Raw genomic sequence first — 14,054 nt, forward strand, 5'->3', positions numbered from 1 at the left:
CACACTGACTTTTAGCTAATAGCTGTAATGATAATGTAATACAGACTGACAGGGAGCTCACTGATTGGTCAGTTTAGACTGCATCATCAGCGCTGCAAGTAGGGAAATCGGATTCTGGTGAGTGACAGCAAGTCACGCAGCAAATTAATAATGCTTATGTGTATATTAAGACTGTCCAGTGTCACTGAAAGCTAACAAAGAAATTAGATAAGCATTATTAGTGTCATTAGATTATAATGTCAAATGGGTTGAGACAAGATGAATAGATGACGTTGATTCTAATGCAGTACAACGGGAATGGGTGGGGGGGGGGGGTCGCTGTGGGATCTAGGACTGAAACGAACCAACATTTTTATCATTGGATATATTTTACCACAACTCCAAGATTTCATGCATGAAAAGAATACAATAACTGATAATCATAACTCTATCATATAGTAGTTTTTTAAACAAATTTACAAATTGCTGAACAGGAAACAGCACAACAATGAAAGAAATAGGAGAAAAAAATGACTGAATAAATAAAACACATTGAAATAACTGAAATGAATCATCATAACCGCCAGAAAATAAATACAACCAAGTAAAAGTATCAGAATCAATTCTAGCATAAAAGCACAGTCACCTTTGTTTTTTTAGCCGAGACTTAGGGAAAGATAACAGACATACAGACATTTGCTCGAGGGTCTCAGGCAGCGTTTTTGGTCATAGGGGGGACAGCAGCTCTGATATATAGGGGGGGGGGGGGTTGTCAAACCACGCAGGGCCTAAAAAGTGATGAAAAGTAAATGGAAGCTGATTAATTCCCAGTCGATTGACTTAATAGTCGCAGCTCCAGTAGGATCAGGTTATTTTGAAAGGATTTAATAAAGAGCCAAAGTGCAGAGAAGCCCAGCCAGACAGACCGTCGTGTGATTGACAGCTATCCCACCAGCTCAAACCAATTGAACCGAACGGCTCAGGTGTGAAATCGTCCTTAAACGCAGACCAAAGAATTGAACATCTTCATTCATTTCTTATTCTCTATTTTTTCTGCCTCTGTTTCACTTTGTCTTTTCTCCATTCAAGTTGAGGAGGTTCATTCTAAATGATGCAGATAACAACCAAGTGACGGCCGGTTGAATCCCCTTTATTGAAATTTTCTAAAGATACAGGCCATTGCCTAGAAAAGGCTTGTGAGTATTATCTCACTAGGTCTAATATGAAGACATTTGTGTTAATGTCATTTTTTATTTGGTGGAGAAGAACTTTTACTCAGCACAAATACAAAAGTGAAATGTTGGCAAAGCTCAGTGAACACACTGTTAAAGGTGTTAAACAAACAAAGCAGAGGAGTGTAAACTTCACCTCCTTGGCGAGGATGTAAGACGGATCGCGTAAAAGGAGTTGAAAGGTTTCCCTTTTGACTCTTGTGACTCGGATGTTATTCTTATAAAACGTGTCATTTAACTTACAAAACAAACATGTCTCTGGATAGCATATTTAAAATACAGACGGAATAATTTTTCAACCCCTAATTTCATTGCTTTATCATTCCCTACATCCCTGTTTCTGTTTTCCTCTCTTCTACCCTGTGTTCAGATTAGCCGACTGTATGTCTGGTGCTAACAAACCTTCGCTGAGGCCAGACCTTCACACTGCCTGTGCAAGGAAACAGTTATTTTTAACAAAATTGATCCAATGCCAAATAGGCTTAAGCCGTCATCAGAGTAATTTCTCTGCTGCAGTCAATAAAGACGCTCTCCAGGATCACCGCTCTATAAATATGAACTTTTAAGACTTTCCTCTTCCCTTTTTTGTCTCTCCCTCTTTCTCACTCTCTCATTAATTTCTCGATAACGGGCTCGTTCTCTCTATATTCCAGCTGGACGGCTGAAGAAGAAAGGTAGTTGCCATCTCTTTCTCTTATCACTCCTTTTTTGTTGGTTTCTCCTATCAGACATCTCCCTGCCCTGTGTATGGGTGTGTGGTGTTTCTGGGTAGCTGCCGGTGTCTTTCCTCACGTTCCCCTCCCGGTTGGTTTTCACAGAGCCCGGCCCCCTACCTCGTTCTCTCGACTGTTTGAACTCCTACTTGGTTTTTCCTTTGAGGGTTGTTTTTGTCTCAGGGCGAGCACTTCGGTATTGATGTGTGTTTGTGAGAGTGTGTGTGTGAGAATAGCTTGGGAGTCAAAGGCCATACTCACAAAGCCTTGATAAGAGCATGGTTATCCCCCTGTGTGTCACTTTTGAATAGAAGAATTGCACTTGTATATAGGTTACTAATAGCATGAGCTCATGTTTTTCCTGGTAAGCTATTCAAGTTTTGTGAGTATGGTGCTTCCGTTGCTTTCACGCACCCACACTGTATTTGCCTGTGTGCGCCCAAATTTCCAGTTTTTGTACATTTCTCTGGGCGTGTACTCTGTGTGTGTGTGTTGTCGTTTGCGCTGCGTGTCAAGCGGGCTGATTGCAAATCTCCCCGGAGCGCAGCCCCGCAAACGAACCAATTTGTTTCCCCGACGACCTCCCGGTGACCCACCGTGTCCTACTCTGTGATTTTGCAGCTCACACACCATCGGGACCGCTTGCTCTGATGCCGCCGCCACCCTCCATCTCAACCCAGGTGAACAGCGTCGGCCGCTTGCAGATGCAGCTCCACCTGCACGGCCTGCAGCAGAACGCCAGCGACCTGCGCAAACAGCTCGGCCAGCTGCGCAAGACACAGGTACATGCCGCCCACTGTGACAGAAACAACATTTGACTGATGTTTCTTTAAGAGTGTGCACTCCCATTTGAGGACAAATCATTGAATTATTCACCATTACCATTGTCTAGCCATGGAGATACTTGGAAATATTCCTAATAATTAATCTCCTTTCCCCTGCCATGCAAATAGTTAAACCTCTTCTAATACAGTTTTAAAATCAAAGGTCGGCTTTTATAAACGCTGGGGCAAACAGAGATTTTTGAACACAGAGGTCATGCTAGGATTGCTTTTATTATTTAGTTTGTATTTGAATTCTGGTCTGGACAGCGACTCGAGTATAGATTAAATGTACTAAGCCATTTTTCACAATTTATATACAGTTAAAAAGGCAGAATCTCAATTCAAAGCAGATATCATAGTATGAGCAGCAGAACATAACAGATATAACAAGTAAAGGATGATTATCATGCATGTTAAATGTAAAAGCGTAGTCACATGTTCATTCATCCTGTGTGTTCTCTTTCCATATGTTTATTCTTGACTGGGGAATACTGTCAGTGTCTCGGTGCATAAGGCCGATAATCTGCCTTCCTGCCTCCACCCCAATCAAATATAAGCAATTAGAATTTCATCTGAGGTGCTCAAAATCGAGAAAAATATATATATATAAAAATAAAAAATATATAAAACTTAAATGGCACTCAGTAGAGCGTGTCCCTCTGCGAAGGCTCAGCAGTCCCCTCATGAAAGCACATTTAAATTCATTAGATCTGGATTTTCATTTGGATCTGCACTAATCATAAATGGTAGTCCCCTAAACATGCCAGATTTTTTTTTTTTTTCATCACGATCCATGAATTATTCTCAGAGAAATCAGGGGAAATGGGGGAAAAGAATCTCAGGACTTTAAAGGAAGTGGGGGGAAAAAAGCTGGATCTGCCCCCTGTTCTGGATCCGCACCCAAATTGAATGGCTTCTTCCCCAACGCCTACCACATCCTTCCACTAAGTTTCATGGACATCAGTTCAGCAGTTAGTTCAGTAGCGTAATCCTACAACCCAGTACAAATAAACACTGATGAAAACATAATCTCCTTGGCGGATGTCATAACTAAAAACAACAGCAACATCTCTTCCCCCTTGCTTAACAATCCACAGACGTGTGTGCAGTTGTCATCAGGTACTTTTTTACCAAAAGACCTGCTGCCTGCGAAGCGTGTTTACAGCTGGTACGGTGGATTATTCAAACAGCATTTGTGTGTTCATGGGATTTCATACGTTTTCTGTGAATCAAGATTGCATGAGCCTTAGAGTTTGGAATCTTGTATGAACACAACATAAGAATGTGTTTTTTCAGGGTCCCTCCTAACTCACTACAGAAGATCATGCATTTTGTCCACAGATTGATCCAAAGCTAAATCAGTCTACGAGATTTCTTAGTTTCCACAGGTACACACTGTCCAGTGTTGCAACGCGCACACATACATGCGGGAGCAGCATCTTTTGATCTTTACATCAAATACGGCACCTACAGTAAATAACACCTGCGGGTTGACATCTCTGCGCCGCCTGACACATTGAGGGCATTGAACCTTGTGGGGATTAATAATGAAATACAAAGATAAAAGCTTGGTTTGCAACGTGTAGCATTCTACAGAAATACAGAATGTCACGAAGGATGTGGAAACAGATGAAAAGCCACAAGCAGTCACAGAAAAAAATGAAGCGGCGAGGAGGTGCTCATTTATTCCATTTATCCGTGATGCAAGCAGTGCCATGGTTACCGGAGGAGGAGTCGGGGAGAGATGTGGAGCTAAATGCTTTCAGAGGCACGGGAGAGGATTCAGTGCATCCCGCAGGAGGGGAGGGGGGGGGGGGGGGGGGTAGAAAAAAAAAGGCAGAGTAACAGCAGCAGTGACAGATCATCGGTGTGCCGTGCTGTTATTTTGTTCCATGACAGCAGTCACAGGGGCCTCTCGGACCGGCTAGGCGGTGAGAGCCGACGTGTTGCCGCACCCACAGAGCCCTCCCTGCTGTGACCTCTGCACCCGGAGCCGCACTGTGACGGTGGCCAGCGCCTTCAATTTTGCATGCAGCTACTGAATTATACAGAGGAAAGGTGCGGGAGAAACAGGCACCTGAGAGAGGGACACTAATTCCATCCAGATTTTGTTTGAATTCTATCTATTTCTTTCTATTTTTAAATAAATCATTTGTACGATATCATATTGTAACCCCGGCTTCACCACCAGCAGTGTGATGCGAGGGTAATTTTCAATGTAAGCAATATTGTTGTCGTGCCTCACTTCCTGGAACATGAGGCGGATCAATTATTAATTTTTCTTGCTTACCAGTTGCTTTCATCTTTGGGAGTTGTATTACATCCACTCGTCGTGTAGAGTATTCCATTCATAACACAGAGCGCCGAGCTGGGGTTATGCTCGGTGCTGCTGTCACGGAGCAGCCTTCATTCACCTCGAGGCGTCCCGGCTTTCTTTGTGAAGGGAAATACTATATGCACCGTTCACATTTACAAACGCAACCCCAGAGTTAACCACCTGCTTTAGTGCCTGCGAGAACAAGGCGATCAGTAGGAAGGGTTAAGTCCCGAGCAATGGCTGCAGTCGCACGAAGCAGCGATGGCATGAGGCCTCAGTTTGCCCTCTCAAGGATGAGGCAGAATAAAATGTGCAGTCGGGGTGAATCACTGAGGTGTGTTTTGTAAAGCCTCTTGTCCCGTTGTTATGCTGAGATGGCAGCAACAAGCTTTTCTCCTCGAGGCCACTGAGGCTAACGGTGATACAAGTCATTTCCAAACTAGAATGGCCCTCAGTGGAGCACATACCGCCGCCAAGGCCCACTAGTCCCTTTATGAAACCACATTTGAATTCACTAGATCCACGTTTTTATTTGGAGCTGCACCAGATTGCACACATTCATGAATATCACCCCCCCTAGATGAGCCTGATTTTTATTTCATCAAGATCCATGAAATCAACTAAAGTTTGTAGAATCTCCATATCTCGCTATGTTAAATACATTATAAATAGAAAATCCTGGGTCCCCCCCCTGATCTGGATCTACACCAAAATGTAAACTGATCTTCCCTGGTGCATGCCCCACCCCTCCAAGCAGATTAAACCATTACCTCCTTGTTGGTGGTAATGTACTTGGAGTCTATAGCGCCCCCTGCTGATGACCCAACAAATATTAAAGTTACCTGTAATGTTTGAATTTATGTGTGATCGTGCGTGTGTGTGCAGGTGGAGAACCAGGCTTCGGTGAAAACTCTGCTGAAGCGGACAGAAGCGGAGCTGAATGTGCGCGTTGCTGACGCCTTAAGAAAACAGGAGGATCCTCTGCAGAGACAGCGCCTCCTGGTGGAGGAGGAGAGACTCAAGTACCTGAACGAGGAGGAGCTCATCATTCAGCAGCTCCAGTCAGTAACAGAAAAAAACGATCAGAAGACATCTCATGACAATTTTTCTTTTAAATCAAAATTGTAGTTACGAAAAGAAAATATGTCTTCAGTTGTTCTGCCAAACCACAGGGGGATCTCAGGTTCGGTGTTTAATATAAAATCTGACAGTTATATGGTTTCAGATGAGATTTGATCATGTATTGAATAATTGCTTTAAACATGACAACGTTCATATCTGTTTTATAATGAGACGACTTACAGGGTGATGCAACGGTAGGATGAAATGTAATTAAGCCCGGCATAGAGCAAGATGCTTATTAAGATCGGAAAATATGAGATGGTCCAGCAACTAATTGAAGGCACTGCAAACTCAGAGCAGAGAGCTACCTTGAGATTGAATAATCAGATAACGTGCCCGCCGACTCATATGTGGAAATGCTCGCCGCAGTAATGATTCCTGGATCTGACCGTGAGCGTCTCAAATCGTCCCCGAATCTCCCTCCGAGCTGCATTTTGATCACAGACTAATTGGTTGCTCTGTCGGATGATCCCTGCTAATCAGCGTCGGTTATTCAGTCGGGCTAATGGCCAATTTATTTTTGGTTAATTATACATATAGCTTTGATTTCACACATAACTCCAGGCAGATTTATTTAACTTCAAGTCCGAACAGAGCAGACACACTCAATATTCGTTTTTTTTTCCCCCCGCATTTTATCTCAGTTGTTGCATGAAACTTTGAAACACCAGTCTGTACTCCTCCAGTTCAGCTGTTAATCTAGCTGCCAGTTGAACGAGGCACAGTTTATTGGCAGGAGTTCCGCCCGAGCCCAAATTCTGAGATGAATAATGAGTAATGTAATAAAGCATCCCTGGTGTTCAGCCTTCTGTCTGTTCCATCCCAGCGACCTGGAGAAGTCGGTGGAGGAGATCCAGAAGGAGTCATCCGTCAACCACAAGCTTGTGACAGTGCAGGAGCTGGAGGAGAAGGCCACCCTTCTGAGGAAACTGGGAGAGACGCTCACAGAACTGAAAAGTGAGTCACGTCGGCGCATTTTACATTCTGTGCTCGGGGAGAAAAACAAAACAAAACACCAGTCCTTTACTCAGGCAGACAGTTTGGAATAATCCACTAATTAGTCACCAAGGCCCTGATTATCATTCAGTCACCCACTGTCAGTCTGTCAAACATTTAGTCTCAGATTGCTCGGTTTGTTCGCTGTCTTAATGAACTCCCAGGCCATTTACAGTGCCCCCAAACTGGTTTTGGGCTTGTGACTACATTAAAATGCTTTCATTGGCTTTGACAAGCAGAATTTGTCATTTTACACGCTTCCTCTTGCAGATCAGTTCCCGGGCCTGCAGAGTAAGATGCGTGTGGTGCTCAGGGTAGAAGTGGAGGCCGTCAAATTCCTGAAAGAGGAGCCGCACAGACTGGACGCCCTGTTAAAACGCTGCAAGAGCGTAACCGACACCCTCGCCACCATGCGCAAGTATGAACACTTCATCAGCACCTGTTTTACCTTTGCATCCCATTAAAGAGAGTGTGTGTGTGTGTGTGTTGAATACTGAACTGTCCATAGAGTTTTTAAATTTTTCACAAAAATGTCTTCAAATGAAGAGACCTACATTTTGTTTTGACTGAGAGATCCCTAGTGGCCAAAGATACATGATAACGTTTTCGCCTCTTTACATGTGAGTCAGCAAAAAATCATGGATTTTCATATCACAGGTGGACAGACAGATTTTTGTCCAAGGTGAACGCTTAGATGCCGTTTTTGATTCGGATCAAAGATTTCCACTATGACGTTTTGATTCTTTCCCAGCCAAAGCTCTAAACCGACCAGGGAATGAGAAATGCTTTAAATCATGTCTGTAGAAAAAAAAGAGCTTGAGGATTTATTGGACCTGATTTCAATGACATTAAGATAAAGGTTCTTTTCAGTCACATGAATTCCAGCTTTCCAATAATATGATGAGCCTGGACTTCTGCCCTTTAGCATCGCCTGTCTCCATATCCTACTTGGTCTTGTGTTAAAGCACCAAAACCCTCTGGTTCAATTCACCTCATTGATAAAAAGAGCTTAACTCAATTAGGTTTTCTTTCCCTTCATCATTGTTGCAAACAGCAAGTTGGACAATTTTCCAGTGTTGGTGTGAGTCCAAGTTTCCCTGTGTTTTGTTGGGGACGTTCAGCAACAATTTTGGTTTGAAATATGCTCTCCCCATATGAAATATGGGGAGAGCATGGCCTAGGGGATAGAGTGGGTGTTCTGCAACAAGATGGTTGCTGGTTCGAATCCCACTCTTTCCCATCTGCATGCCTAAGTGTCTTTGGCAAAGACACTGAACCCCCCAAAATGGCCCCTCATAAATGTAGAGTGTACTAAAAATGTAAGTCGCTTTGGACAAAAGCGTCAGCTAAATGACATGTAATGTAATGTAAAAAATATTTGAATAATCCATGACTTGATTAAGTAATTCCTCCTCCTCTGCCTTTTGCCAGACAAGCGAATGACGGGGTGTGGAAGAAGCAGGAGGACTTCTCCAGTTCCTCATCGAAGCACAACGACGACCTGCGAAAGTTTCCAGACTTCGACATTCCCACTAGCCCCGCCCTCACCATGAATGACCTTGGGGGAGGCAACAGCCTGTCCAACTGGAGCCCCCACTCCAGCTTCAGCCGAAGCCACGGGAACCCGTCCGGCTCTCACAAGGACAGTTATCCTCCTGTGCCCAACAAGGGCAGAGCCCTGGAGGAGCTGGAGCGCCGCGCTGCTGCGGACAAAGCTTTGTCCGTAGAGGTCCGACTGGTAGGAACGACTTCTGCTGCTTTTCCCAACCATACACGACCAGCATTACAAATCATGTCAAGTGTTTAGATCCGTCTCTCCACCCCACAGGCAGCAGAGCGGGATTGGGAAGAGAAGCGGGCCAGTCTGACCCAGTACAGTGCTCAGGACATCAACCGGCTGTTGGAGGAGACCCAGGCTGAATTATTGAAGGCGATTCCCGATTTGGACTTTGCTGCCAAGCACATTAAACCCTCCTCAAGCACAACTTCCTCCCAGAACCCTCAGAGTGGGACGGCCACCCCAGAGCACCGCGTCAGCAAACCCCAGCACAAGCTTTCTGGGAAGGAGGGGTCCAGGCGTGGCTCTGGTACGACGCACCATTCGGTTCCTCACTTGGCAACATTTTCATGCGGAGATAAAAAACCTTCCATTTTGAAATTTTGTCAACTTTTCTAAAGCTAAGAACAACAAGTGTGTCTAAACTAATCCAATTAGGTTCATCTTATTTTTACAAGCTGTGCATGTCATCAAATCCTGTTTAAAACATGAAACGAAATATAAATAGATGTGAAATTTTGCAGATTCAGTATGATTTTTAAGCATTTTAGTTACTTTTATAAATTCACAGGTTCCCCCCACGTTGCATTCAGAATGAAGTAAAGAGTTATCCATGATTTTAAATGCCATATATCTGATACCTCAACGTATGTGAGGGTTGCTCCTTCCTCAACTGGCCCGTGTGACGTCTTGTTTCAGACGAACTCACAGTGCCTCGATATCGCACAGAGAAACCCTCCAAGTCTCCTCCTCCCCCGCCACCGAGACGGAGCTTCCCGACCTCTCCAGGCCTGATCACCCGCATCGGAGAGCCCCTCACTGCTGGGAAAAGTATAAAGGTAGATTTGACTGATTTCAGTACATGTGCTGTAGGAGTATAAAGCCTTTTAATGCTATAAGGATCTTTTCTAAGAGCTACGCTTCCACAGATATTAGACCAGCTGATGGGAGCTGTTGCTTCGTAGAATTAATGAACGTTCTCGTTAGATCTTGTCAGTAACAAGTTCAGGTTGTAACTTTTGGACTCCTTGTTTCTTATAATTACAGAAGTCCGAATCTGACGAGACTGAAGGCCAGAAGCCTCATACAAAACTGCGGAGGACCGTGTCTGAAAACCCACGTCCTGCATCGACACCCCCCACACTGGCCTCCGGGGACAGGGAGGAAGGGGAGGAGGAGAGAATCGCTGCCGAATTGGAGGTAAACAAATACGTTGCCCGTGCATTTTGATCATATGATCATATCCTCGACAGACCGGTGTGTTCAATGGGTGGGAAAACGACATCCTTTTTTTGTGTAATTATTTGTGTTACTTCCACAATCTGCCTGTATGTCTGCACACACATTTGTAGAATGTGTGTGCAGACATGCTCACCGTCCTCACCACATGTTCAAGCAGCAGGTGCCGGATGTCCCCCTGCCCTGTGGCGGTGGGAGAGCCCAAAGATCACATACTGCTCAGTCACACACATCATCACCCAGGGCTCACAGATCACAGCCAGACAGATGGGCCCTCATGGCTGCTTAGACTGGGTGTGACATGGCCCGCCTGAAATTTGATGGAACAAAGAGTCATCGGCAACTGTTCTTTTGATTATTTAGAGGCTGTTGTGTTTTTATCATGTATAATTACAGTTTTTAAACCTCCCCCTTTCCCGCCCCCAGCTGTTTGAGAGAGTCCCACTCAGGCTCACAGTGCCCCCTCCCCATCCCCTGCCTGTTAGCCCTCGCAGCAGGAAAAGCAAACCCCCCCGCAGACTGGACCTGTGGCCCTCTGGGGTCCTGGGCACCGAGGTAACACCCCGGGTGCTGTGGATAAAACCTCAGTCTGTTTCTTTTAACCTCTTCTAACTCACTGCTCAGCCTCTGCACACATCCGCTCATGCACTGCTCTCATCTCTTCAACCTCAATTTAACACAGCAGATGTTATTGCTCACCACTGGCTCTCTTCCTGTGCAGAGTACATCAGAGCGGAGGCAGATTTTCACTCCAATTAAGCATTTATTCATTTGCATAATGTGGCTGGTTTTGAGACTTGATAGTGCTTTTAATAACGTACTTTGAGTATTTGTACGTACACGAGGAATCCAAAAGAAAAGCCCACTAACACTCGTTAGCATCTGGCTTCTGTGTGCAGGGGGGCTGGAAACAATCGACATTCACTGTGGGGTTAAATTACTCTGCAGTAGACAGGTTATTATTGGCTCTGACCTGGTAATGATAAAAACATGACTAAGTGAAAGCGCTAAATTCATGATTTTTTCTTTATTTGTGAAACCGCATTATTTTCTTCCCAGAGTGCAAGATGCAACAATGGGCATCTTCCCGTGTCAGTTTGGTTTCTTACACGGTGGTTCCCATCACATTCGTGACATCAAACATGGCTCACCTGGTGAAAAAAAAATACTATAGATACATGAATTCCTACATTGGCAAGTAGAAAGGTGTTGTTTAAAAACCCAAGTATACCCGCTAATCTGGATGTCACTGGTTTTACGTTTGTCGTAGACTGAGTTTATTTCCTCTGCTCTATGTTGCTGGACGGGTCGCCCACAAAAATTTGTTGTGCTGGAAATACAGCTGTCCATGAAGATGAACTAAAAACCCTCGATAGCGGACGACCTGCAGAGTCCTGCACGGTGCCGGAAGAAACCAATCCTGTACACGCAAACCTACTCGCCCATTTAAAAAGTGTGTGTTCTCCACTGCGTGTTTACAATTCTCGCTGATGTTGTTTTGTTTGTAACAGCCATTTCCGTTAATGGGAAATTATCGAGGAACACATAACACACAATGAGATTACCAGCTCCTCTCTTTCCCCCCTTTTGCTTTTCTTATTGTGCAGTGCTCGTCAGTCTCGCTTGAATCCGTTGGCGCTAAAACTAATTAAATTTGTTTGACTTTAAAGCTCAAGTGCTTTCCTCATTTATAGGGAAGTCTCTTGTCTCCGGTCCCTCACATCGTGTTGACAGACACAGCTTCGCCCACTGGCTCGGAGGATCCTGTCATTGATTTGGCAAACAGCTCTGTGGAAGAGATTCCGTCACGAGATGTGATAGGTCATCTCTACAAGGCGCCCAAATCAAAGGACCGGGGAAGCTCTCGTCTGCAAGAGCTTAAAAGGGAAAAGGAATTAAAACAGGAGCTTGCCCTGCTGTTGATGGAGCATGAGGTGAGGGCGGTGTCTTCTTTTGAGGCCCAGGAGCTCAGCAACACTACTGGAAAGGTTATAAAGACTCTAGCCATCTCACCGCAGACGAAAGAATTCTCTGAGGTTGCGCTGGGAGAGCGACCTCTCCTACTACTCTTCACGGAGGAACAAACAGTCAGAGAGGCCTACACGCTGCTGTACTCCCTTCTGGAGTCGACCAAGCCTGTTCCCAAACCCAGAGTCAAATCTTCCCTGGGTTCAGTCAGACAGAGCTCTCTGGCGGAGGCTCTGAAAAGAGGGATGGAGACAGGGGACAGGAGGCTGACGCTTCACAACACAGAAACTGAGATGATTCCTGAAGTACAGCCGGGGTGGGTAAACAGTTCTCTTGAGTCCAATAGCGCGAGTTACAGTCGGACGAGGACAACAGAAGATGTGCGACGCAGCACCTACAAGAGGCTGGACAGCTTGGAGGAGACCATTCGAGAGCTGGAGAACACCTTGATAGAGTTCGGCGGCCATCCCTCAGCAGAGCAGCTCTACGCTGAGCCAACTCCAGCTCAGACGACCTCAGAGACCAAGAGGCCTCCGGTTCCACCCAAGCCGACGTCTTTGAACGCAGCATCGACACAGGTTTATTGCTCTCACCTACTGTGGCGACTCCTGCTTTAAAGCAGCATGCCGTATTTTCTCTCTTCACTTATTCCCTCTGGGTGGTTGTTGGGACTTTGAAGCCTCTGATGTCTGCTCCCTGATTAAGTCGACCCCAAATTGTGTTTGTAATTGAAAATATGCAGAAGGGACAGACAACAGACTCCTCGCTTCTCGTCTGTGCTGTGATTGGTGCTGCAGCTGTTGTCCTGCTGGGCCCAGGGGTTGTTTATTGTTTCTTCATTGATCTGTACTGGCACTTTTTTTCACCCTGTAAACTTTGCCTATCTAACCTTTTGTTACACCACACAGGGAATAGAAAAGTTCCAGAGATAATACAAACATTTCCATTTTCTTCTTTTACTTCCTCCTTTTTCTTCCTCTAGGTTCTTCTCATTGTTTTGCCTTGAATTCAAATCTTTCCCTCTATGCATGGGACTATGTATGTGGGACTGCTGTTGTGCTGTGTATAAACAAACATAAATGCATATTTGATGTACTACGTTTCACCAAAAGTTACGTGGCGGTTTGTGTTTCCAGACCTCAGAAAAACATTGTAGGGAAAGATCTCAAACAGGTTTAAAGGAGACATATGATACTTTTTCAGTTTTTTGTGAATGCAAAAGCTCTGCAAAGGCTGTTGACAAATCAGAGATGCTGGCCAATCATAACAGAGTGGACGAGCTGGCCAATCAGTGGGCTTTATTGGGAGGGGGCCTTGAAGAGACAGGAGCTAAAACCAAGTGTTTCAACCAGAGGCTGAAAGGAGGGTTTGCAGCAATGGGACAATATGAGGCATGTGTTTTCTGAACATTAGGGCCTTTAAAGATAATAACCCAAATCAAACTTATTAATCTGATTATGAGTATGATATGTCTTCCTTAAAAGAAAGGTAAACTAAATATCGCAAGCAACTTCTTCTTAAGTCCTGACTCCAGCATTAGTAAAACCTTCATCGGAACATACACCAAAGCCAAAATCACTTCCAATACACTTCTTGTTAATAACTACCGACTACATGTTTAACTCTATTACCAGACATTGCGAGTAGCCTCCTTTCAACTCACCTCCAGCAGCCTGTAACTCAACTAAAGAGCGGTGATAATCAAAATTGCACTGCCATCTCAGCTGCCACTTTGCCGAGGTGTCCTGACAGCCAGCGTAGTAGTATCCCCCGTTGCTCCCAATCAGGGCAGGGTGCCTCACTTGACAGTCCCACTGTCACGGTGCGTTTCAGGCCTCTGATGTCGAGGCAGGGAGCATTCCCACGTGCACTGGATGAGGATTACAG

The 14,054-nt window shown here is 44.9% G+C and overlaps 1 protein-coding gene across 3 annotated transcripts in view; it reads left to right on the forward strand.

Moving 5' to 3' along the window:
• The window catches only part of srcin1a (SRC kinase signaling inhibitor 1a), a 40,007-nt gene that overhangs the window by 18,407 nt on the left and 7,546 nt on the right, over window positions 1–14,054 (forward strand). For 2 of the 3 annotated variants that reach the window (XM_062407618.1, XM_062407619.1), the window contains exons 8-17: window positions 2,546–2,706; window positions 5,951–6,126; window positions 7,014–7,144; window positions 7,454–7,601; window positions 8,615–8,921; window positions 9,012–9,270; window positions 9,660–9,799; window positions 10,008–10,160; window positions 10,626–10,754; window positions 11,894–12,745. In XM_062407618.1, the coding sequence (XP_062263602.1) occupies window positions 2,546–2,706; window positions 5,951–6,126; window positions 7,014–7,144; window positions 7,454–7,601; window positions 8,615–8,921; window positions 9,012–9,270; window positions 9,660–9,799; window positions 10,008–10,160; window positions 10,626–10,754; window positions 11,894–12,745 (2,456 nt within the window). The remainder of the gene's footprint in view (window positions 1–2,545; window positions 2,707–5,950; window positions 6,127–7,013; window positions 7,145–7,453; window positions 7,602–8,614; window positions 8,922–9,011; window positions 9,271–9,659; window positions 9,800–10,007; window positions 10,161–10,625; window positions 10,755–11,893; window positions 12,746–14,054) is intronic. The other variant, XM_062407620.1, reaches the window with a different exon arrangement.

The sequence above is a fragment of the Platichthys flesus genome, chromosome 16 (genome assembly GCF_949316205.1).
Source record: "Platichthys flesus chromosome 16, fPlaFle2.1, whole genome shotgun sequence".
NCBI classification, from domain to species: domain Eukaryota; kingdom Metazoa; phylum Chordata; class Actinopteri; order Pleuronectiformes; family Pleuronectidae; genus Platichthys; species Platichthys flesus.